At 58.7% G+C, this 20,553-nt stretch overlaps 4 protein-coding genes and 1 long non-coding RNA gene across 14 annotated transcripts; 2 read left to right on the top strand and 3 right to left on the bottom strand.

Moving 5' to 3' along the window:
• Positions 1-250: 250 nt before the first annotated feature.
• Positions 251-5,083, bottom strand: HSF4 (heat shock transcription factor 4). 8 transcript variants are annotated; one of them, XM_055554299.1, is made up of 13 exons: positions 4,851-5,083; positions 4,101-4,209; positions 3,884-4,011; positions 3,667-3,791; positions 3,320-3,395; positions 3,120-3,184; positions 2,508-2,604; positions 2,133-2,257; positions 1,783-2,010; positions 1,179-1,284; positions 1,015-1,080; positions 854-923; positions 251-565 (listed from the first exon to the last, which is right to left on the bottom strand). In XM_055554299.1, exons 1-13 carry the CDS (start codon positions 4,971-4,973, stop codon positions 414-416), a joined length of 1,470 nt encoding a protein of 489 aa, XP_055410274.1. In that variant the 5' UTR covers positions 4,974-5,083; the 3' UTR covers positions 251-413. The 8 variants fall into 8 exon arrangements, with proteins under 8 accessions (XP_055410274.1, XP_055410271.1, XP_055410278.1 ...); XM_055554296.1 differs by having other exon boundaries at positions 809-923; positions 3,320-3,391; positions 4,103-4,209; XM_055554303.1 differs by having other exon boundaries at positions 809-878; positions 1,783-1,906; positions 2,133-2,280; positions 4,851-5,082.
• A 454-nt stretch (positions 5,084-5,537) lies between these two features.
• On the bottom strand, positions 5,538-9,258 carry FBXL8 (F-box and leucine rich repeat protein 8). The gene is made up of 3 exons (XM_055553055.1): positions 9,152-9,258; positions 7,456-7,625; positions 5,538-6,871 (listed from the first exon to the last, which is right to left on the bottom strand). Exons 2-3 carry the CDS (start codon positions 7,605-7,607, stop codon positions 5,899-5,901), a joined length of 1,125 nt encoding a protein of 374 aa, XP_055409030.1. The 5' UTR covers positions 7,608-7,625; positions 9,152-9,258; the 3' UTR covers positions 5,538-5,898.
• TRADD (TNFRSF1A associated via death domain) lies at positions 8,615-15,263 on the top strand. Of its 2 annotated transcripts, XM_055553056.1 has the most exons (6): positions 8,615-8,765; positions 8,871-9,370; positions 12,692-12,850; positions 13,746-14,023; positions 14,106-14,304; positions 14,440-15,263. In XM_055553056.1, exons 3-6 carry the CDS (start codon positions 12,700-12,702, stop codon positions 14,748-14,750), a joined length of 939 nt encoding a protein of 312 aa, XP_055409031.1. In that variant the 5' UTR covers positions 8,615-8,765; positions 8,871-9,370; positions 12,692-12,699; the 3' UTR covers positions 14,751-15,263. The 2 variants fall into 2 exon arrangements, with proteins under 2 accessions (XP_055409031.1, XP_055409032.1); XM_055553057.1 differs by having other exon boundaries at positions 8,655-9,370.
• LOC129631800 (uncharacterized) lies at positions 11,303-18,434 on the bottom strand. 2 transcript variants are annotated; one of them, XR_008704170.1, is made up of 5 exons: positions 18,276-18,434; positions 16,850-17,211; positions 14,135-14,456; positions 12,748-12,869; positions 11,303-11,853 (listed from the first exon to the last, which is right to left on the bottom strand). It is a non-coding gene; the product is annotated as an uncharacterized LOC129631800 (long non-coding RNA). The 2 variants fall into 2 exon arrangements; XR_008704171.1 differs by lacking the exon at positions 11,303-11,853 and adding an exon at positions 12,078-12,144.
• Positions 17,208-19,845, top strand: B3GNT9 (UDP-GlcNAc:betaGal beta-1,3-N-acetylglucosaminyltransferase 9). The gene is made up of 2 exons (XM_055553053.1): positions 17,208-17,561; positions 17,899-19,845. The coding sequence occupies exon 2, from the start codon at positions 17,925-17,927 to the stop codon at positions 19,128-19,130; it is 1,206 nt and encodes a 401-aa protein (XP_055409028.1). The 5' UTR covers positions 17,208-17,561; positions 17,899-17,924; the 3' UTR covers positions 19,131-19,845.
• The last annotated feature ends 708 nt before the right edge of the window (positions 19,846-20,553 follow it).

The following is a 20,553-nucleotide window of genomic DNA, read 5'->3' as shown; positions in this document are numbered from 1 at the left end:
TGCGGTTCTGGGTGTGACCCCTAAAAGCCCCCGATTCCCGGAGGTCATAGTGGCCATGCGCCAGCCCTGGATTCGCACCCGGAGGATGGGGCCTAAGCAGGAGAGCTCGGCCTCGGAGGCACCTCTGCTCTCCAAGGGTTCCTCGATTAACATTAAAGCCCTGGGATCTGGACGTTTCTATGAAGGCAAAGGCGCCCCCCCACCCATGACTTCTGTGCTCCCTGGTCGGTAGAGGAAACAGAGACCAGAAACAGAAAAAAAATTGCGGTTTTATGCAGGACTCGGGAATGGAGAGGGGCTGCCAAGTAAGTGGGGCTTCACTCAGCGTCCACCAGGGGGCTCAAGGAAGCCGAGCAGGGCGTGCTACTGCCAGCCAGCCCCTCAGCAGGGCTGGCTTCGGAGTGGAGGGGGTCTCAGGGTGAGGGGTTGTCTCCCGAGCCCAGGTAGGAGGCCCGGCTCTCAGGGCTGCTGTAAATGGTTAAAGCTCCGGGCAGGCTGAGGGCTGGGCCTCCTAAAGCCGCTGGGATGTCCAGCAGGAGTGGTGCCCCGAGTGTGGAGTCCTTTCCTAGGAGAAGCGGGGCTGTACTCAGCAGGGAGAGACGGTCATCTCCTTTCTTCGGGGAAGGAGAGCTTCACTCGCCTTGCCCTCTGGTCAGTTGCGATGAAAGATCCACTCTCAACCTCCCCCTCTCTCCCAGCCTGACTCCGGGGATTTCCCTCCAAAACACCGACTGCCCAGCCCACCCAATTGTGATACCTCAGGCCCCTCAGGGTGTCCCCCAGGTCCCTGAGTCACCACATATATTACCTGGGCCTGGAGAACTTAACCCCTTAACCGCCAGCTCAGTCTCACCCTTCTCTGGAACCAAGGGCTGCAACTGCAGAAGAGAACCCCAGGAAGCAGCTGGGGAAGGGAGCTGGGGCTTTGGCAGAGGGAGAACAGTGGTGGACTAAAGGGCTTGGCTGAGCAACCCTCAGCACCCACCCCCACCACCCTCCCCACCCCCATCTTACCAGGGACAGCTCCATGTCTAAGTCCATCAGAGTCCATTCCCGCCCTTGGAGGCTGGGGCCCAGCACCTGAGGGGAGCTCTGGGTCAACGGTGTCCTCTCCAGGGTGCCCAAACAGCTGGAGCCCACCGAGCCCTGTGCCCCTGCCTCACTGAATGTGTACTCACATCCAGCGGCCCTGCGGGCTCCACACTTTCAGGGGAGGCCCGAAGCAGCATTGGAGGCAGCAGACTGTCTGGGCTCCGGCCTCCCCTCTCCAGGTCCAGAGGGCCCCTGTGCACAGAGAACTACTGTTGGCCACTCCTTGCTTTAGGTTTCCAAGGAACCTGGATACATCAGGATCTAATCTGACAACATCTAGAAAGTGTTAGAAGAGGACCTCCCAACCCACACACACAGAAGGGCACAGAGAAAGCACCTTCTGCCTCCTACCTTTGGCCTGAGGTTTGGGTCGTGTGCCTGCCCCGACCCAGGCAGTTATCAGTACCAGTGGGTCTTAAACTGTTATGTACTTTACAATCTTTACAATCGCCCCAGTGGTGGCATTTAAAATGCAGACTCCTCAGCCCTGCCACTGAGAAGTTTCCACTTTCCAGGGGCCTCTGAAGCTGGTGCTCCTTAGAGCAACTCTGCAAAATCAGGTCAGATCATGGCTGCCTCCTCAGCCACCCTGGGGCAGACAAGGCTGGGAAGTTTCAGGACTAGCTAGTGCCGGTCTAGCTGCAAAAGTGGCCCATGGGGTTTATAATCACAAATGGGCTTTCTGCTCACCTGTCGGGAACCTCCCTGGGGCCTCTTGGTTCAGGCTGTTGGGCACTCCTGGGCCCCTCAGGGCTGAAGCTCCCCTTCCCCTCCAGGATGGCCTGCACCACAGCCACAGGCAGCGGTGGGGGTGCTGTCACGCAGAAGTCACACTCGTTTGGGGCCAGGGCCAGCCCGGCCTCGCCTTCCCCCCCTGGGCTGGCTGGCTCTTCTTTGAGCAGTGCCAGGCCCTTCTCCCTGCACCAGAGAAAAGCTTCAACCAGACCCTGGCGCTGACCTCTCCCCCTATTCCCACAGCCATCTGGGCTGCCAGGCCCACCCCCCACAGCTCCCCAGAGGGCAACCCCTGTCCCTCTTACCTCCTGCCACCACTGGAGGGGGAAAGCCTGGTTCCTTCAGGAGGAGAGTCTTCTGGGAGGTCGGAGATGATGGGGCCCCTGGCCCTGTGAGGGCTGCTGAGGCCCACCGTGGTCTCTGGGAGGGGCTGTAAGTAGAAGAGGTTGAGCCCTTCACCTCAAGTCATAGGGTGAGCCGGAGCCTGACTGGTACCACATGGGCAAGACCTAAGGGGGAAGGCTTGAGGGGGGAGGCTTGGTCCATGCTGGGTCTGGTGGGAGGGAGGCTAGGCTCCATCTTCTCTTCTATTTCTTTTTTTTAAAAATCTGTTCTTTTAGGGGAATGGGGAAAGGGAACAGGCTCTCTATGGAGAGATGAGAGGAGAAGCAAAAACCTACCGACTGGATAAAGTAGGGGTCCTGCAGGAGGGCACCAGGTAAGGGGCAGGCGTTGAATTTGGCTGGCGATGGGCACCCCTCATCCAGCATCAGCGACCTGTGCAAGGTGGCCAGGGGCACAGGCAGGGGGCTGGGCAGGTTCATCTCCCAGGCCCCTCAGCCTGCACCACCACCCTCCCACAGGCCCCAGCAGCCACGTCAGCAGAGCTGAGGCCTGTTGCCAGGGCATCAGTCACATGCTGGAGGCAGAAGGGGCTCCCCCCCCAGAGATGGGGGCCCTTTGGGGGCAGAGGGGAGGGAGGAAGTCTGGTTTGGGCCCCAGACCCTCTGCTCTTGGGATGCTTTGGGGTGAGGGGGAAGGGGATCATGGGGTAGAAATACAGGGTTAAGGTCCTGGAAGTGAGGGGTCTGAGAGTCAGGGTTTTGGTGGTAGAATTAGGGGTAGGGGGAAGCCCTGGAATGGGGCTTTTGGGGAGATGGCCATGGGGTGAGGAAGACGGTAGTGCAGGGGGAAAGGCAGGTGAAGGGGTTTCTGAAGGAGAAGGAGTCCTGCGGGGGCTCTGATAGGGAGGTCCTGGAGGGGGTGGGGGCGTCTCTGGGGTTCTCACTCACAGCTTCCTCTTAGCTCCTGCGCTGCCAGACCCAGCCTGAAGTGGCCCAAAGAGGCACTGGATCAGCTGAAAAGGAAACAAAGGGTTAACTCATCTTTGGGGCCTTGCCCCTCACTCTAACAAGACACTTCCAGGGGGCTTCCAGGACTGGGCGTTGGGGGGGGGGGTACGTTCAGGAGTGGGGTCGGGGCAGAGGAACACCTTGCCGATGACCCGATGCTGTTGACCGTGGCTCTGCCGCAGCGTGACCACCTCCCTCCACAGGATCTCGTTCTGCCTGGGGAAAAGGCGTGGGAGGGTGCTGAGGCATCTGAGAGTTCGCGGGTCACCACCCCCACCCCCAGAATGGCAGGCCCGCGCCCGCGCCCACTCGGATGATCGTCCATCCATAGTCAAGAGACTGTCACAGCTCGGCCCACACTGGTCTTGGAGGAGGCGCCGAGGCACAAGAGAGGAAGGAGCTGCCCAGAACCGTCTAGAAGACAGTGTCCTCGCGCCCAGAGCCCCCCTTCTCCCTCCCCATCCTCCTCCGCCCCCTCCCCCCGCACTGCCTGAGTTCCCGCAGCCGCGCCTCGGTGCTCTCCTGCACTCCCCGAAAAGCCTGCACCTCGCCCAGCAGCCGGCCCAGGTCCTCGGGGCGCCAGCGGCCGTCGTCGCCGCGCAGCGCGGGCACCTGCAGGTGGGAGGCTCTCTCAGGTAAGGGTCGCACGAAATAGCTGTCCCACTTCCACCCAGGTTCGCTGGTCACTGCTGGCCGCCCCTAACCTTGCGGCGCACACGTTCCAGCAGTTGCTCTCGGCCGCGTACGAAGCTCGGGTGCTGGAACTCGACGTGATCCCGTTCGGGTCTCAGCAGGCCACCCTGCTCGATGCTCACCACCTTCCGAAAACCGTCTAGGGAGCGGGGCGCGGGAGCCTAAGTTGCTAAGTCCCCGCGAACCAAGTCACCCACGCTCAATTCCCACTAGGCCCTAGGGACTCACACATATTGAGTTGCCGCACGAAGCTTGCCATGTTGCTGTGCTTGAAGTATTGGGGCAGCACCTCCTTGGCGAAGCGGCTCTGGTCGCTCACGAGGAAGCTGGTGCCGCTCTGAGGAGAGCACCGCCCGCCCACTCACGGTGCGGGCGGAGACCAGAGGACACGGTGAGCGGTGCCCGCCCACGGCCAAGCCAGTGGTCCGGCGCGCGCACACAAACTCACACTCACTCTGGAGACCGAGACTGTCATTCATGGGGACGTGGGACGAGGCCGGGCCGGAACCAGCTCTGAGGCCTATCCCGGGGCGATCACAATGAACCTCTACCCTAGCCCACCCAGACTCCCTACTCGGTTCTCTAGGAGGAGGTGCAGAGGCCAGACTTGGGTTCCAGACCCGGATGGCTCCCAGACCCGCGTTGTGACTCTGAGTTAGAATCAGACCCTGCCCTTCCCTTCTCCTGGTCTCTGTTTTCCCATCTGTCTGATGGGATAGGGTGGGAACTAGAAGACCTCGAAGATCCTTCGGGTGCTGGGTCTCCTTCAGAAGGCTCCTACCCTTTCCTCTGCCCGAAGGAAGTCGCCTCACCTCCATCTCCAATACCACAACCCCCGCCCAAGCCGTCGCCTACCCTAGACGGCTGAATCAAGGGACCCACAACCCCGTCCCAGGCAGGGGTTGATGAGCGTGGACGTTCACTGACGTGGAGGAATCCCGGGGACCACTGAGTAAGTCGAGGGGCCCCAGCCCTCACCGGGCTCCAGCGGATCAGGTGGTCGGTGCCCGGGTCGCCCACCAGCGCCCATAGCTTGCCGAGGAAGGCAGGCACTGGGCTGGGGCCCGGCTCCGTGGGCAGCGCGGCCGGCGCTTCCTGCATGGCGCAGTCTGGGCCCCGCTAAGCGCTCGGGCCCGGCCGCCGCGGGCTTGTCAAAGCCGCGGAAAGTGCTGCGTTTGCCGCCCGCCCCGCCCTACTCCGCCTCCCGGCGCCGGGTCAGGCGGGGGCCACGTGCGAACTGGCGGGGCGGGGCTCTGGCCGCGGCCGCAACACCAGCGGACCGAAAGGGCAGTATGGGATCGGATGTGCGTGGGGGCAGGGTGCAGGAGGGAGGGAGACTTGAGTTTGAGTCGCACCCTTCTCAGGCCCGCTGTTTGCTCCTGTGTTCTTCGGGAGAAATCGAGCGTACACAGCCTGATGTAGGCTGGGAAAGCGATGGAATGGGCACAGCCAAGCCTCGGGGAGAGTGGCAGATAGGAGGGGGCGAGGGTGGGGAGGAGAAGCAGACACCCTCCCGCGGAACTTGGGACGCTGTCATTCCAAAGATGTCAGGACCCCAACCCTGACCGATGCAGCCGCACCTGTAGAAATGGACCTTTCCCTACCCTTCTTCCAGCCTCTGTCAGTTCAGAGCAGACCCGGCCTTTCTCAGGACGCAGAGATAAAGCTTGATTTGTTTATTTCACACTCACTCCAGAAGCACTAACACACCCCCCCCTGAGGCACAACTTGAGCCAGTGCCCTCCCTCCCCCCACGCCAGGGCCGCCGAGCTAGCGACATGTTTGCAGAGGACTGGGATTGGAGGAGGGTGATCCCTGTACTGCGGGGACAGTGGGTGTCTGCAGATGTTGAAAGCAACGAATGGGCTCAGGGCGCCCTGTACCGGTACGGAGGCCACTCCATACGAGAGGGACAAGAGGCAAGAGTCCCAGAGAAGAGGGCGAACAGCTGGCCCGCCCCTGGGCAAACCCACGCAGCATTTCAGAGGACACACGTCCGCAGGGAACGGAAAGAGCGTTTGTCCCATCACGCCACAAGCGTGGGCCGCCAGGGATGCGGCTCCCGCGTTAGCTTGAGCGTGTAGCTGCGCAGGCGCGGGCAGCGCGCGCGGAAGGCGTGCAGCACGGAAGGTCGCACCACGCAGAAGCAGTGCACCTCGCGCAGGCCCGCGCAGCGCGCTGCCAGCTCCTCCAGGGCGGCATCCAGCTCGGCCGAGGCTGCGGCGCGCACCTCAAGCGCGCGCAATGTTGCGGCGTAGTGGCGCGCCGCGAAGCGCACTGGACCTACGGTGTCCCCAGAGAGGCTGAGGCGCAGCGTAGCCACGGGTACGGCTGGCTGCAGGACGCGCGTCACGCTCTCTGCAGGCAGCACCGGCTCTAGCTCCAGCTCTACCTGCAGTCCCGGGTGGCGGAGGCTCAACGCGGCCCAGGCTTCATCAGGCAGGGGGGGCGCGCGTGCATCTTCCGGACACGCGCACCGCAGGGCGAGGAGCTCGAAAGGCGCGCGCTCTGGCACCGCCAGTGCCTCGAGCGCGGTGCGCGACAGGCTGGCCAGGTGCAAGCCAAGGGCGCGCAGGCAGGGGCAGGCCTCTAGTAGCTCGAGCACGGAGCCCGGCCCCACGCTGCCCACCAGCGTTCTGTTATCTAGAAAAAGGCTGCGGAGCTCCGGACAACCATGTGCCACCTGCAGCACCAGCGCGTCGTCCAGTGAGAAGGGCAGGCGCCGCAGGTCGAGGTGGCGCAGCGCGCGGGCCGCCCCACAGAGGGCGTGCACCGCGTCCAGGATGTCGCGGCCGGCGTCGAAGAGCGGCTTTTCTCCGCGGCATTCCAGGCACAGGCCTCGCAGCCCGGGGGTACGGCCCGTCAGTGCAGTCAGTAAGTCCGTGGCCGCCCTGCGACTCGATTTCCTCGACGGCTCAAATTCCAGCCATAGATTCTGAACGTGGTCCAGGCAGGCGGACAGATACGGCGGCAGCATGCCTTCCAGCTCACAGTCGCAACTTGGGGGTAGTGTGGTGGAGAAAAGGCGTCGGCCGGCCAAGTCCCTGCGACCTGGCGAGAGGACTCTAACCCACCCCTCTCTCTGGGTTCCAGTTACCATACCCACTTCCTGCCTCCTACCCACACACCTCCCTGGTCCGACCGTGCCTGGTCGCTCCTAGGTATGCTACGAGGGAACCCTGTCCCTTCCTTCAGACGCATCTGCCGCCAGTTGAAACCGTGCCACAGGATATTTTAGAAAATGGGCTTTCTCATTGGTCTTCAGGAGGCGGGGCGGGGCCTGTGAGCTGCCGCATTCACATTCTGCCTGTCACTTCTCAGTTGAGTGAGGAAGTAATTAAATCTCTGTCTCATTTTTTTATCTGTGCGATGGAGATAATACTTACTATCCGTCCATCACATAAAGTGTTTGTGAGGATTAGAAAGATTGATATACGTAAGACCCTTAGAACAATGGTTGGTACACAGTAGGTGGCCAATGTTAGAAATGACGCTTTTTAATACGGGGAAGAGTCACTGCATCGCCCCAACCTCTGACTCTACCAAGACTGGGAGAAGGTGGGAGGGGGAAGAGCCTGCTCACCTGATGCTCGTGTCGTGCCACACAGCGCTGCAGGTGGCAGCGGCAGCCCAAGCTCTGCAGACCCTCGCTGCAGCAGCGCGGTCGGGCAGGGGCAGGTGGCGGAAGATGAGCGCCAGCACCTCCTCCGGCAGCTGTTCTCCAGGCTCGGCCATGGCCAGGTGGGGGCCCCCCTGCAGGAAGGCCACAGTGTTGAGGGGAACACCTGGAGCATATGTGTAGAAATGCTTGGGGCCCAGGATCCGCTATGTAAATTTGCAGAGCCCAGTGCAAAATGAAAACGTGGGTCTCTCTGTTTAAAATATTATCGAGGATTTCAAGACCGTGACAGCAGAGCATTTAACCAAGCTATTAAACCAAGCCTGGGGCTCTGTACACAGATCTCAGACCCATGAAATCTGCCTGGGATGCCGAGCGTTTCTGATTCTTCCTTTAAACTATGTTCTCACTTGTTGAACGAATACACGTTTTATAATACTCTATTAGAAGGAACTCAACCACGACCCATGCACCAGGTTGATAAAGCCAAATACCTGGATTTGGGACGATGCTGTCAGATCTTTCTCCTAGTCACCAAAGTCTCTGAGGAAGTTGGAGGGCAATTGCCCAGGCCCTGACTCCAGACCACCACGTTTTCCTCAACCCCTCGCCCCAGTCTCCCTCTACCGCACCATCACGGCGGCCAGAGAGCCCGGACTAGTCTTATAGAGGTCACTGAACTGCTTGCCTCCCAACTTAGACCCTGAGTCCTTAGGGAACGATGGAGCCCAAACACCAAGGGCCATTGAAATGGCTTCTAAAAGGGCTCTGGGCAGCAGAATCACCCGGCCATTTGTTCACCTTACAGATTTCATGGCCCCACCTACTAAATCAAGCTCTCCTCAAACAGTAGGGCCCAGGAATATGAATTTCAACAAGTGCAGGTGTATGCCACAGGTCCCAAGTTGAGAAACCCGGTCCTAGCCCCACCCGTCACTAGAAAGTGACGGCAGGGTTAATAGGGCGGGAACATTAAGGAAAACTTTTAATTGGCAAGGACCAGGAGCCAATCAGGAAGCAGAGGTGCGGGTGGGGCGTAGCTGAATACGCAAGGAAAAGGGAGGCTCCTTCCTCCACTTCACTGGGGGAGACAACTTGGGTTCTTCCAATGAGAGGCCAGAGAGGCGGAGAAAATCTTGGGGTTGTGGGGGCCTGAGGGACCCTGGATTCAAATTCCGATCCTGAACCCCGAGCAGCCCAGGCACCCGTTGGGCGGTTTAGGCTCAACTGGAATTCCGCAGACCCACATCAGAGCGCGGCCTTTGTTGGAGACTGTGCGTCCTTTTTGAAGTTGCCAATTTTAGTTTAAGGTGCTTAAAGGTTTTCGTATACAACGTTTGACGCCACTGGCCAATTTTCTATTTTCCCATATTTTCTAGGCTAACGGTCCCTGCTGGAATTTGTGTCTCGAGTACCCGGGAGTTTCTGATACCCTCCGCCACTCTTGAACTAGGCACCCAGTTCAGAGTGTCAGGTAGAATCAGAGGAGCTCGACCGCCCAGAAGGGGACGCCCCCTCGTTGCTCCATCCGTTACGCGCTGGAGAAAGAGGATCGGCTCTCACCCTGGGGCCCTCCGGTCTCGTAAGAACCGCAGGTCCTCGAAGTCCCTTGCCACGGGCAGTTCCGCCTGCTGTTTGACCTCAGGCGCCAGTGTCTTACCTGCGCAGCGGATCGGGTGGGCTTTGCCCAGAGGCTGGGGACTGCTCGCAGAGGACAGTGGCGGGAAGGAACAGCAGGGAACCCGGGGGGCGGGACGCCGGGACGGACGGGGCGGCTCGGACTGGGGTGCCGCCCCTGCGCTCCGCGCACACCCGGAAGCAGTGCGAGTCCAGTGGAAGCCGGCGGGCGTGGGAATCCAGGCCGGGCCCAGGCGGCCAGGTTAGTGCAGAGGGTGGGTGGGCTTTCCGTTGCGGCAGGAGCCGAGGCGGATCCTGACTCAGGAGCACGGGCGCGGTGCGGTTGTCACCCGCGGCTGCTCGGGTCAGGTGGTGGTGGTGGTGGCCTATTGGGCTGTTTCCGTGGGAGGCTGGAGCGAGGGTACCGACGTTGGCCCCTGCGAGTGCCTTGTCCCAGCTAGGGACTTTCAAGGGGCGGCAGGGCCCTGTGGGTGAGAGGACGGGGTGGTACTGGTTCTGAACAGACATTCGAGAGAAACCCCTTGCGGGTCAGAGTCAGTTGCAAGCGCGAAACTCCAACAGGAGGGTGGGCTAGTGGGAGGCCGGGGAGCTCCCCTCTAGAGCTCTGAGAGGCTCTGCTTGAGTAGATGCTGGGACTCGCAGCTTTTCAGTCCTTGAGAGGCCACCCCTGCAGGTCGTCACCGCCTAGCCGGCCAGAAGTGGAGCTACTCAGGACTGTTATTGTTCAGTCGCTAAGTCGTGTTCAACTCTTTGCGACCCCGTGGACTGTAGCACGCCACGCTTCCCTGTCCTTCACCATCTGCTCAAACTCATGTCCACTGAGTCAGTGATGCCATCCAACCATCTCATCCTCTATCAGAGTTAATAGAGCGCTGCGCCGGCTGGCAACCCATGGCAGGGGCATATTTTCCTGACTCGGTACCCACGTGTCCCTTACGATCTCAGCCCAACTAAGAGTTCCCAGGACCCCGGCGGGCCCCGCTGGTAGAGAGGCGGACTCCAGGTGGGTGGGGCGCGGGGCTTCCCGAGGAGGGGCTTCTGTGAAGGGACACAGAGTTCCCAAAGGGGCTTAGCTAGCCAAGGCCCGCCCCTCACCCTGCCCCACCCCTGCCACTTTTCAACAGTTATCAGGCTGTTTTGACTTCTCCTGTTCCAGTCCTAGAGAGTATGACAGAGATTCCCCCTCCTCTTGGTTTGCAGTGTCCTGCAGGCTGGCCAGTTGGGCAGAGGACTGTCTGGTCCTGCCCTTACTTACCCACCCTATGGGGTCAGCACCCTTCAGTCAGGGGGCTAAGAAGATGTGAAAGAGGAAATGTTTTGGGGCCAGGTTCCCACTTCTCCACTCTGGGCCAATACCCCAGGACTTCCTACTTGTCTCCCTACTGCTCTTGGTCCCACTTGTCATCTACCCCGTTTTTGTTTTGTTTGGCTTTTTAAGAAAAACAAATATTCTTTTTAATACAAAAGAAATCTCTATTTCACATAAAGCAGAATATTTAAATAAAATGAAAATAAAAACCACCCCAATCTCCCCCTTCCCCAAGAGAAATAAACAATGCTAGTTTTTTGTTAATTTCTATTGTTTTGGATAAACACACAAGTATTAGTAAATTTTCTACCAAAAGATTATGGGGGGAGCTGGTCAAAAGATATGTTCCCTGTGCTCAAACTCAGGGTAGGGTTATCAGGTATCATTCTTCCTGCCAGGTCTGGGTGAAAGTGGAGGGTGCCATTTCTCTTTTCCTTTATTATTACTATTTTTTAAATTTGCCAGCTGCACTGCACAGCTTGAGGGATCTTAGTTCCCTGACCAGGGATTGAACCCAGGCCCTTGGCAGTGAAAGCACTGAGTCCTAACCACTGGACCACCAGGGAATTCCCTTGAACCCATTTTTCTAGGAAAAGGGTATGATGTTGCCTCAGGTAAGGTCTGAAGGAAGAGGCAGGGCAGTTCTCCACCTGTTGCTCATAGTGCTGTAGCTGGGAGGCCACTGACAGGCCAGTGCCATGGTTCCCTGAGTGAGAATTTTGCTCCTTGATCTAGAGCTAGGATTTTGTTGAAGATAGATTAGAGGAGATGCTAATGTCAAGGGCCCTGACTGTGTTTGGACAGAGAAGGAGCCTGTATCAGAACAACTTGAATGGCATCAGACAAGAAACTGTCTCCAAAGACTTGAGACTAAAAAGGAATGATTTAATTCACATAACAGAAAAGTCCAAGATGCAGCTAGAGCTGGGGACATGGTGTGGTTAGGGGTGCACTTCTTCATCTCTTGGCTCTGTAGCTTTCTAGGCCAGTTTCATTCTCAGTCAGGCTGAGAATGGCAAAGGAGACCTACCCTTCCTTCTAGCTCAGCTTCAAGATAGGAAAGGGAAACTTGTTCCTCTTTCCTATTGGTTTAGTTGCTAAGTCACGTCTGACAGTCCATAGACTGTAGCCACCAGGCTCCTTCCATGGAATTCTCCAGGCATGAATACTGGAGTGGGTTGCCATTTCCTTCTCCAGGGGATTTTCCCAACTCAGGGATTGAACCCAGGTCTCCTGCATTGAAGGCAGACACTTTACTGACTGAGCCAACAGGGAAGCCCAAATTGCAGGTTGATTCTGATAGGTCCAATATGAATCCTATGCCCAACTCAGAACAAAGCATTTCAGGAAGGTGAATGGAAGATGCAGATTGGCTAGGCTGGACGTCAGGGGCGAGGTTGGTCCTTCCAACAGGCCTGTGGATTGAGAAAAGGGTAGAGGGAAGTCCCCAGAGGTCAGTCAGGACTGGGGTAGAGAATCTGGGCAGGAGCAAACTACAGGTGTCCTGTGAAGTGAAACCAGGAGGTACAGCAGGAATGCTGGAGAATAAACCTAAGTGGGGGCTCTGAGATCCCTGCTGCTGCTCCTGATGCTGTGTTGCTTCAGTCGTGTTCGACTCTGTGCGACGCCATAGAAGGCAGCCTACCAGGCTCCTCCGTCCTTGGGATTCTCCAGGCAAGAATGCTGGGGTGGGTTGCCATTTCCTTCTCCAATGCATGAAATTGAAAAGTGAAAGTCACTCAGTCATGTCAGACTCTTCGCAACCCCACGGACTGCAGCCTACCAGGCTCCTCCATCCATGGGAGTTTCCAGGCAAGAGTACTGGAGTGTGGTGCCATTGCCTTCTCCTGCGGGGATCCTCAAATTTGAACTGAGGGCATACCAGGACATGAGTCTGGTTGTCCTGTGGGGGTGGGCACCATCCAGGAGGAGGGTGTCTCCAGTCAGCTTTGAAAAGAAAGACACCCTGCCCTGAGGAGGGGGGCAGAACTTCTTTGCTTTTACTGCAACATTGTCCCTCTCCTCTCTCACCCCTGTGACTCTGGGCTCTTTCTCAGAGAAGGCAGTGGAGGGACAGTCCTGACTACAACTCTTAGCTGAGCTGGGACCAGAAGCAAAAGGAGCTGCCTAGGGGATTATGAACTTACCTTCACAAGTGTGCCATCTGGGTGGGGACAGCTGGGCCATGTGGGACTGGAAAGCTATCTCCAGGGCTGGGCCGGGGGTGATCTGAATGCCTATCTCTGTCCCCAGGAGGCAAGATGGCGGCTGGGCCAAATGGGCTTGAGGAGTGGGTGGGCAGCGCATACCTGTTTGTGGAGTCCTCACTGGACAAAGTGGTCTTGTCCGATGCCTACGCTCACCAGCAGCAGAAAGTGGCAATGTACGGGGCTCTCCAGACTGCCCTGGCAGGTGTGTGGCTGGGCAGGCACTTGGGGAAGAAAGGGCGGCCTGGGGCTTTTGTGGGTGGGGCTAGGGACTGAGACCCCCCAACCTCTTCGACTCGGTGGGCTTGTGCTTAATCACTGGTTTGAGGAAAAGATTTCTTGGGGATAACAGGAGGATGCCTGGTTATGTAGGGTCTTTCTTCTCTGGTACGCATAAGTGCCCTTCGGTATAGACTTGTGTCCCTGTGTCTGTGTGTAGTCTACCTATGTGTGCACTAATATCCCCCTACTCCATGGCCCCCCACTCCCCAGATCAGGCCGCTTGCTCACTGCTTTCTACTAATCTTACATTACACACTCGCTCTTCTTTTCCTGTCTCACTGCAGCACTCCTTGCCCAAGACCCTTCCCCAGTACCTCCCTTTACAGCCTACTTTTCCCATCTGAGGGCAGAGGCCACAGGAGGTTGAAACTGGTTGGGGGATCTGGCCCCAGCCTCAGAACAGCGAGAGCCCCTCTCCTTGGGAGGGGGGAAGCAGTACTAGGAGGCGGAAGACCTGAAACCTCCCGCCCACTGCATGGCCAGCTGCCTACCCAGAGGTCTGGGGTGCCCAGGGCAAACGCCCCTTTCTACTCTGCAAAGTCTCTTCCACGTTCCTTTTGTCAACCCTCCTTTGAGGCTTCAGGGATGCAGGGAGAGTGGCACCCACTCTGTCTCAGGGTGATCCCTGTGATAGGTCCTGGCCTTTATTCTGGGTTGTTGCTGTTTGCCTCATCATTCTGCTTCCCAGCCGGGAACTCTGGGGTATACCTGCACCCCTAGGTGTCTGGGGGTGGAGGGGCGTCTCCTCTCAGGCTTCATTCCTTCTCCGGCCTCATGGAGCATGGCCCCGCATGGCGCCTGACTGCCCGCCTCCGCAGAGAGTGGCGGGAGCCCCGACGTGCTGCAGATGCTCAAGATCCACCGCAACGACCCGCAGCTGATCGTGCAACTGCGTTTCAGCGGGCGCCAGGCGTGCAGCCGCTTCCTCCGCGCCTACCGCGAGGGGGCGCTAAGAGCCACGCTGCAAGGGTGCCTGGCTCGGGCACTGGCCCTGAACTCGGTGCCGTTGCAACTGGAGCTGCGCGCTGGCGCTGAGCAGCTAGATGCTTTGCTGACCAACGAGGAGCACTGTTTGAACTGCATATGCGCCCAGAAGGTGCGGCCGGGCTGGGGCCAGGGTGGGGTGGGGCGGGAATTCGCTGCGGAGACCCCCACCGACGCCGCACTTTCCTCTCTAGCCTGACCGGCTCCGGGATGAGGAACTCACCGAGTTGGAGAATGCGCTCAGGAATCTGACGTGCGGCTCGGCGCGGGGCCAAGGAAGCGCCGTGCAAGGCACTCCAGCCCCCTTGCAGTCTCTGGCACCTTCTCCGCCGGAGGAGAAACCGCCACCACCGCCGCCTGGCCAGACTTTTTTGTTCCAGGGTCAGCCCATAGGTGAGACTCCCGGAGAGAGGGAAAGGCAGGATCCTCAGGAGGATGAAGCTTGGGGAGGGGCGAGGTCTGGGCCGGGTAGTCGTGGCGGGAATGGAAGGGTATCCCGAGCTCACTCCCTCCCCACTCTCTCTGCAGTGAACCGGCCGTTGAACCTGCAGGATCAACAGAAGTTCGCCCGCTCAGTGGGCCTCAAGTGGCGCAAGGTGGGGCGCTCTCTGCAGCGCAGCTGCCGCGCGCTGCGGGACCCGGCGCTGGACTCACTGGCCTATGAATACGAGCGCGATGGGCTGTACGAGCAGGCCTTCCAGCTGCTGCGGCGCTTTGTGCAGGCCGAGGGCCGCCGCGCCACGCTGCAGCGCCTGGTGGAGGCGCTCGAGGAGAACGAGCTCACCAGCCTGGCGGAGGACTTGCTGGGCCTGGCGAATCCTGACGGCAGCCTGGCCTAGGCCGAGTGCCAGAGAAAGGGGAGGTCGGTCAGTTGCCCAGCCAGGGTTTGGAGCACCTGGATGACCGTAGGGTCCCTTCTGCTGCTACTGCTGACCTCTTGTCCACCATGCCACTCTGAGACCACACTTAGCAACCCCACTTAGCTGAGCTGCTGGAGCTGCTGCGCAGAGATGATGGCGGCCCTCTCCAGGAGTCAGACAAGCACCCACCATGTCTGCTGGGGTGCCACTGGGCCTTGTGTTCTAGATACTAGGATAGAGACAGAGTGAATGGGTCTCTACTCTAGTATCTAGAACAGACCTGCTGCAAGGTCTGCTTCACCTTCTCCCACCCTAAAAGAAGGGCTTTCAGCCAGACTTTACCTCTTCATTCATTATTATTCATTAAGGACCTGCTGTATCCTAGGCATCATCCTGGGTGCTGCAAATACTGTGGTGAACAAAACACATGATTCTTGTCTGTCGTCAGTTCACACTCAGTGTGGGACTCTGAATATAAAGTAATAAAACACGGCCCATTTTTTGGATGTGAAAAATACAAGGTGTTGTGGGAACAACTGAGCAGGGGCCTAACCCAGGTTAGGGGTTAGGCTTCCTTGGGGAGAAATGAGTGTGAATATTGGGGCGGGGATGGAATGAGAGAAGGGCAGTATTCTTGACATGGCCAGCCTCAGGTGAAGTCTTGAGGAAGGTGAGAGGGAGGGGTGTTAGAACAGAAGGTTTACAGTGGCTGGATCTAGGAGTGGGTGGATTTGCAGAGACCCATTGGAGAGTAGGGGAGGCAGAGGCATTTTACAAGAGTTTGGATTTTATCCGGAGGCAAGTGAGAGGCCTTTAAAGGGGTTTCACAGTTCAGGCTGGGAGTGAGGATTCAGAGGGAGAGAGTACAGTCCCCAGGCTGAGGCAGTTGGTAGCAGAGATGGAGGAAAAGGATGAACACTGAGAGCTGTTTAGTACAAAGGACAACAGGCCTGGTGACACTGAGTGAGGAGAGAGGTGGGAGAGGACTCCAGAGTTTTGCCAGTTAGATGGGAGGAGCGATCTGCTTGGTGAAATAGGGGCCCTGGGGAAGGTGAAGCGCTTGCTCTGTTTGGGACAAGCTGGGCGTGATGTTCCTGTCGAACACCAGGAGTTCAGGGATAGCTAGAGCTGTAGTTTTGAGTTCAGGAGAGGGTCAAGGCTAAGGACTCTGAAATATACAGGCGGGAGTGGCTGGGACAGCCCAGAGGGAGGTCCTGAAGGACACCAACTGGAAAAAAGAGCAACCCAAAGAGGAAGGAGGAAAACCAGATTGGAAGCCAGAGGAATGGCTCTACCTGCTGTGATGGAGGCTGAGAATTTGTGAAGGCCGAGGAGTGTCTGCTGGAGTCAGGGAAAAGGTTACTAGGTGGAGGCTGTTTCTGGGACATACTGGGGACAGCCTGATACCAGACCACAGGAGGGATGGGAGTGGAAGCAGTAGAGAAAGCCACGGATAGGAGAGGACTCCTGAAAAGTCTGTGAGCAGGAGGGTGAGGCCCAGGATGGAGGGTTTATTTTGGAAGGCAGAACACTGGTGGGAAGAAGTCAGAAGGAGCAGTCATAGCCACTGGGAAAGAAGATGGCGCTGGGCAGCAGTGCTGGTTCCCTAGTCTGCCCTCAGAAACTCTGGGGTGGGGTTGGGGGTGGGGTGGGGTTGTCTACTCCAGGCCCCACCTGGAGGCTCTGAGTTCCAGGGAGAGAGAGGTGGCAGCATAGCTAGGCAAGGTCTGGCCTCTCAGTCTTCACCTCTCTGCCTGCCTGGGTTCCGATCAAACCCTTTGCACACTGACCTACTTCTGGAGTTCCCCAAGCTGAACCAATCCCTGCCAGCCTGTCTGGCCTGCAGTGGGCCCAGGCGTGGTGATTTCCTCCTGCAGGAGGCTATGCTGGCCTGGGCCACCAGGGACTAGAGGACTCAGAACTGCCTCTGCAGAGACAGATTGAAGTGCTCACCTGTGAAGTTAAAGAAGACAGGGTTGGCCCCCTCTCCTGTATCTGTGCAGATGGGTAGGGAGAGGGGCAAGGGAGGACAGAGGAGTCCTGGATGGAATTCCAGAAGTCCTGGGCAGTGCTCTTACCTTCTGTCTGTCTGATCCTGGGCGAGTAACCTGACTCCCTGAGAAGGAGTACCCCCATCTGGGCATGACCCATGACAGCTGCTGGCAGAGCTGTGAGAACTGAGCAAGCAGTCGTCTTGGTCCTTGTCTGTGTGGTGTGTCTGCTGGCGGGCATGGCAGAACCAGGAGAAAGGAGACTCCATGTACCTGGGGAACCAGGGCTCCTGGTATGCAGAAAAGAGGCACTTCCAAGGATGGCCTGGGAGGGGCCGGGGGATGCCAAGCCCGCCTGCGCTGGGGCTCCTGCCAGCCCAGGCCCTTCCGGCTCCGGAGAGGCAAGGGTGGGGAAACTAACCAAAAAGGCTAGTGCTTCTTCCTGTCCCCTGGAAAGGCAGAATTGGGGAGTTTAAGTCAGAACGAAGACCAGAACTCACCTCTTGGAGCCTTCCGGAGAAAGAGCTGACCGTGAGGATCCCTTTCAGGGATTAGTCTCCACTTGGAGACAGCTTTCCCGTGGCGCCAGGGCGGAGCTGAGCTCCAGATGTCCAGGCGCACACAGCTGTAGGGTCACGTGGCAGCGGCCCTGGCCCCCCTTCCTGCCAACGTTGCATTTGGCCCAAGCCCCGTCCATGGCCGCCCTTGGGACCCTGCGTTGAGCCCCGGAGGCCCCGGCATCCGGGGCCGCGCCACTCCCAAGGGCAGAAGGTGTGTCAGGATCCCAAGGACCGCAGTGGTGGGTAGGGATGGTTGGAAGGGATTCGGCCTCGGCGCGGGAAGGGGGTGGGGCCGAGGCTCCGCGTCTCTCGCCCCGGCTCTGGGGCACTGTCCTGGGCCGGAGCTGAGAGGGTGGCAGAAGGCTAAGAGGAGGAACCTCTTGTCCTTTCAGGGTATCTATCCCAGTGGGGGGAGTTAGGGTCCAAAACAGGAGGACCCCGGAGGGGGGTGAAGGACCAGTAGCCGGAGACCCCTGGCCTGTGGCCTCCCGCGGCCTCCCCTCCGGGAGCGCGGGGCGGTAGCCCCCGCCGCTGTTAGCTTCCACGTCGCGAGCCCCTGACTGAGTCTCTCCGCAGGGGGCGCGAGCGCCGGCCAGGCTGACATGAGGCGGAGGCTGCGCCTACGCCGAGAAGCGTTGCTCACGCTGCTCCTCGGCGCCACCCTCGGCCTCCTGCTCTACGCGCAGCAAGAAGGCGCGGCCCCGACGACGAGCGCGCCGCGAGCACAAGGGAGGGAGGCGCCGGGGCCCACCCCAGGGCTCCGTGTATTTCAGGCCCCGGACACGGGTGCAGCCCCTCCGGCCTACGAAGGGGATACGCCGGAGCCGCCCACGCCCACGGGACCCTTTGACTTCGGCCGCTATCTGCGCGCCAAGGACCAGCGGCGCTTCCCTCTCCTCATTAATCAGCCGCACAAGTGCCAAGGAAATGGCGCGTTCCCCCGCGGACCCGACCTGCTCATCGCCGTCAAGTCGGTGGCGGCGGACTTCGAGCGGCGCCAGGCCGTGCGCCAGACGTGGGGCGCTGAGGGGCGTGTGCAGGGGGCGCTAGTGCGCCGGGTGTTCTTGCTGGGCGTACCCAGGGACGCAGGCACAGTCGCAGGTGAGGCGGAAGCGGGCACTCAAACGCACTGGAGCGCCCTGCTGCGTGCCGAGAGCCGCGCGTACGCGGACATCCTGCTCTGGGCCTTCGACGACACTTTCTTCAACCTAACGCTCAAGGAGATCCATTTTCTGGCCTGGGCCTCCGCCTACTGCCCCGACGTGCGCTTCGTTTTTAAAGGCGACGCCGACGTGTTCGTGCACGTGGGAAACCTGCTGGAGTTCCTGGCGCCAAGGGATCCGGCGCAGGACCTGCTTGCAGGTGACGTGATCGTGCAGGCGCGGCCAATCCGCGTGCGGGCCAGCAAGTACTACATCCCAGAGGCTGTGTACGGCCTGCCAGCCTACCCGGCCTACGCAGGCGGCGGCGGCTTCGTGCTCTCGCGGGCCACGCTGCGCCGCCTGGCCGGTGCCTGCGCGCAGGTTGAGCTTTTCCCCATCGACGACGTCTTTCTGGGCATGTGTCTACAGCGCCTGCGCCTCACGCCTGAGCCTCATCCTGCTTTCCGCACTTTTGGCATCCCTCGACCTTCAGCCGCACCGCACCTCCACACCTTCGACCCCTGCTTTTATCGCGAGCTGGTTGTAGTGCACGGGCTCTCAGCTGCTGACATCTGGCTTATGTGGCACCTGCTGCACGGGCCGAACGGGCCAGCCTGTGCGCGTCCATGGCCTGTTCCTGCTGGTCCTTTCCAGTGGGGCCCCTAGCCTCCTATCACAGCTCAAAGCCCCCCTCATTCAGACCCAGGATATAAGTGGGAGGTAGCTTGAAGGGTAGGTTCCCCAGGTGGGTTAGTGCTGTGTATGTGGTTCTTCCCCATAAAGGGGTATCCAGGTGTCTGTCTTCAGAAGGCCCAGGGAATGAAGACTGAGCTTGGCTCCTGCTGACCCTCTCTACTGGGCCGTGATCTGGAACCAATCCGATGGTAGCACTTTTGAGATAGCCAGGGCTGAGGTGGTGAAGAACCAGGCTCTTTGCCAAGCAGGTGAATATGCTTGGTCCTCCGAGCAGGGATGTGTGAGTGTATGTATGGGGGGAGGGGTGGCGGCAGAGGCTCATGAAGTCTAACCATACTCCTTAGTTTAGAACCCCTAGAGTGATGCCAACAAATGCAGGTCTTTCTCAAGGCTGGACCCCACAGGAAGGGATAAAAGGCCTGGCCTCAGTCCTCATGGAACCGGCAGCCATTCTGCCACAGCTCAATCTGAAAGTAGGTGTTTTGCTTCCTATCTGCCCCTCCAGTTTGAATTGGTCTTAGCCCTGTCTAGGTCTTTAGATCTGCTTTCCTGGGGCCAGCCCCTCCTGAGCCCTGGACTAGGTGGGACACCTGGGATGGAGGCACACGGACTGGGCACACTGTCCTACCTGAAGTCTCTCCCCACCTCCAGCTACCCACAGGAGAACCTACACCCATGTACCTATGCCAGTCTCCCACTGGAGTCTGTGCTGCCCCCTTCAGAGAAGCCAAGGAACCTCTTCTAAGATGATTTCAGCTGTAAAATTCCCCATCTTCAACCACCCCCTTTCTCAAAAACAAACAAACCAAAAACACCAATGCCCCCAGGCTTATTTAGTACAAACATCCCAGCATCAGCACATGGGGAGCTGTTGCTGAGGGCACAGGTCTTTATTGGAGGAGGGGTATGGGTAGGGCATGAGGAAGATTCCCCCATTCTAGGAGGATGGGAAGAGTCCTGGCTGCCCCACAGTGGGATGTGTGGGGGTCTCTGGCCAGGCCACCATCCACACGGGAAGACACTAATCAGTCACGAAGTCATGGGAACGTCACATAAGAGCCTGGGGCTGGTCCCCCGCACATTCATTGTTAAACTATACAGGATGAGGCTGTACATGAATTAATTACAAAAGAGTCGTATTTACAAAAATATGTACACACATTTGAAAAACCTCACAAAATTGTCATCTATGTATCACAAGTTGCTAGACCAAAATATTAAAAATGGGATAAAATTATACATTTCTCTTCTCAATTCTTTTCAAAAGGATTAATATTTTTAAAGCACATATGCTTCTTTCCTTAGCAAGTCCCATGAAGAGGGAGCAGCCCAGCCCTCCACAAGCCCCAGAGGCCTTGAGCCGTGTGAAAGGGCCCAGCCAGGGGACACTGCC

The sequence above is a fragment of the Bubalus kerabau genome, chromosome 17, assembly GCF_029407905.1.
Source record: "Bubalus kerabau isolate K-KA32 ecotype Philippines breed swamp buffalo chromosome 17, PCC_UOA_SB_1v2, whole genome shotgun sequence".
NCBI classification, from domain to species: Eukaryota; Metazoa; Chordata; class Mammalia; order Artiodactyla; family Bovidae; genus Bubalus; species Bubalus kerabau.
The sequence above is the reverse complement of the archived record's forward strand: the minus strand, read 5'-3'. Positions and strand labels throughout refer to the sequence as shown.

Bases quoted from the DNA above. Each gene is read 5' to 3' on its own strand.
- FBXL8 (XM_055553055.1), bottom strand. From the start codon at position 7,607: ATGGCCGAGCCTGGAGAACAGCTGCCGGAGGAGGTGCTGGCGCTCATC. The intron at 6,872-7,455 runs GTGAGCAGGCTC...ACTACCCCCAAG, and splicing joins TGGCACGACACGAGCATCAG to TTGCGACTGTGAGCTGGAAG.
- HSF4 (XM_055554295.1), bottom strand. From the start codon at position 4,973: ATGCAGGAAGCGCCGGCCGCGCTGCCCACGGAGCCGGGCCCCAGCCCA. The intron at 1,285-1,782 runs GTGAGCAGAAAG...CTCTGTGCACAG, and splicing joins CCCAGGGAGGTTCCCGACAG to GGGCCCTCTGGACCTGGAGA. The intron at 924-1,014 runs GTAAGATGGGGG...CCTCTGCCAAAG, and splicing joins TAGACATGGAGCTGTCCCTG to CCCCAGCTCCCTTCCCCAGC.
- TRADD (XM_055553056.1), top strand. From the start codon at position 12,700: ATGGCGGCTGGGCCAAATGGGCTTGAGGAGTGGGTGGGCAGCGCATAC. The intron at 12,851-13,745 runs GTGTGTGGCTGG...CCGCCTCCGCAG, and splicing joins TCTCCAGACTGCCCTGGCAG to AGAGTGGCGGGAGCCCCGAC. The intron at 14,305-14,439 runs GTGAGACTCCCG...CTCTCTCTGCAG, and splicing joins GTTCCAGGGTCAGCCCATAG to TGAACCGGCCGTTGAACCTG.
- B3GNT9 (XM_055553053.1), top strand. From the start codon at position 17,925: ATGAGGCGGAGGCTGCGCCTACGCCGAGAAGCGTTGCTCACGCTGCTC.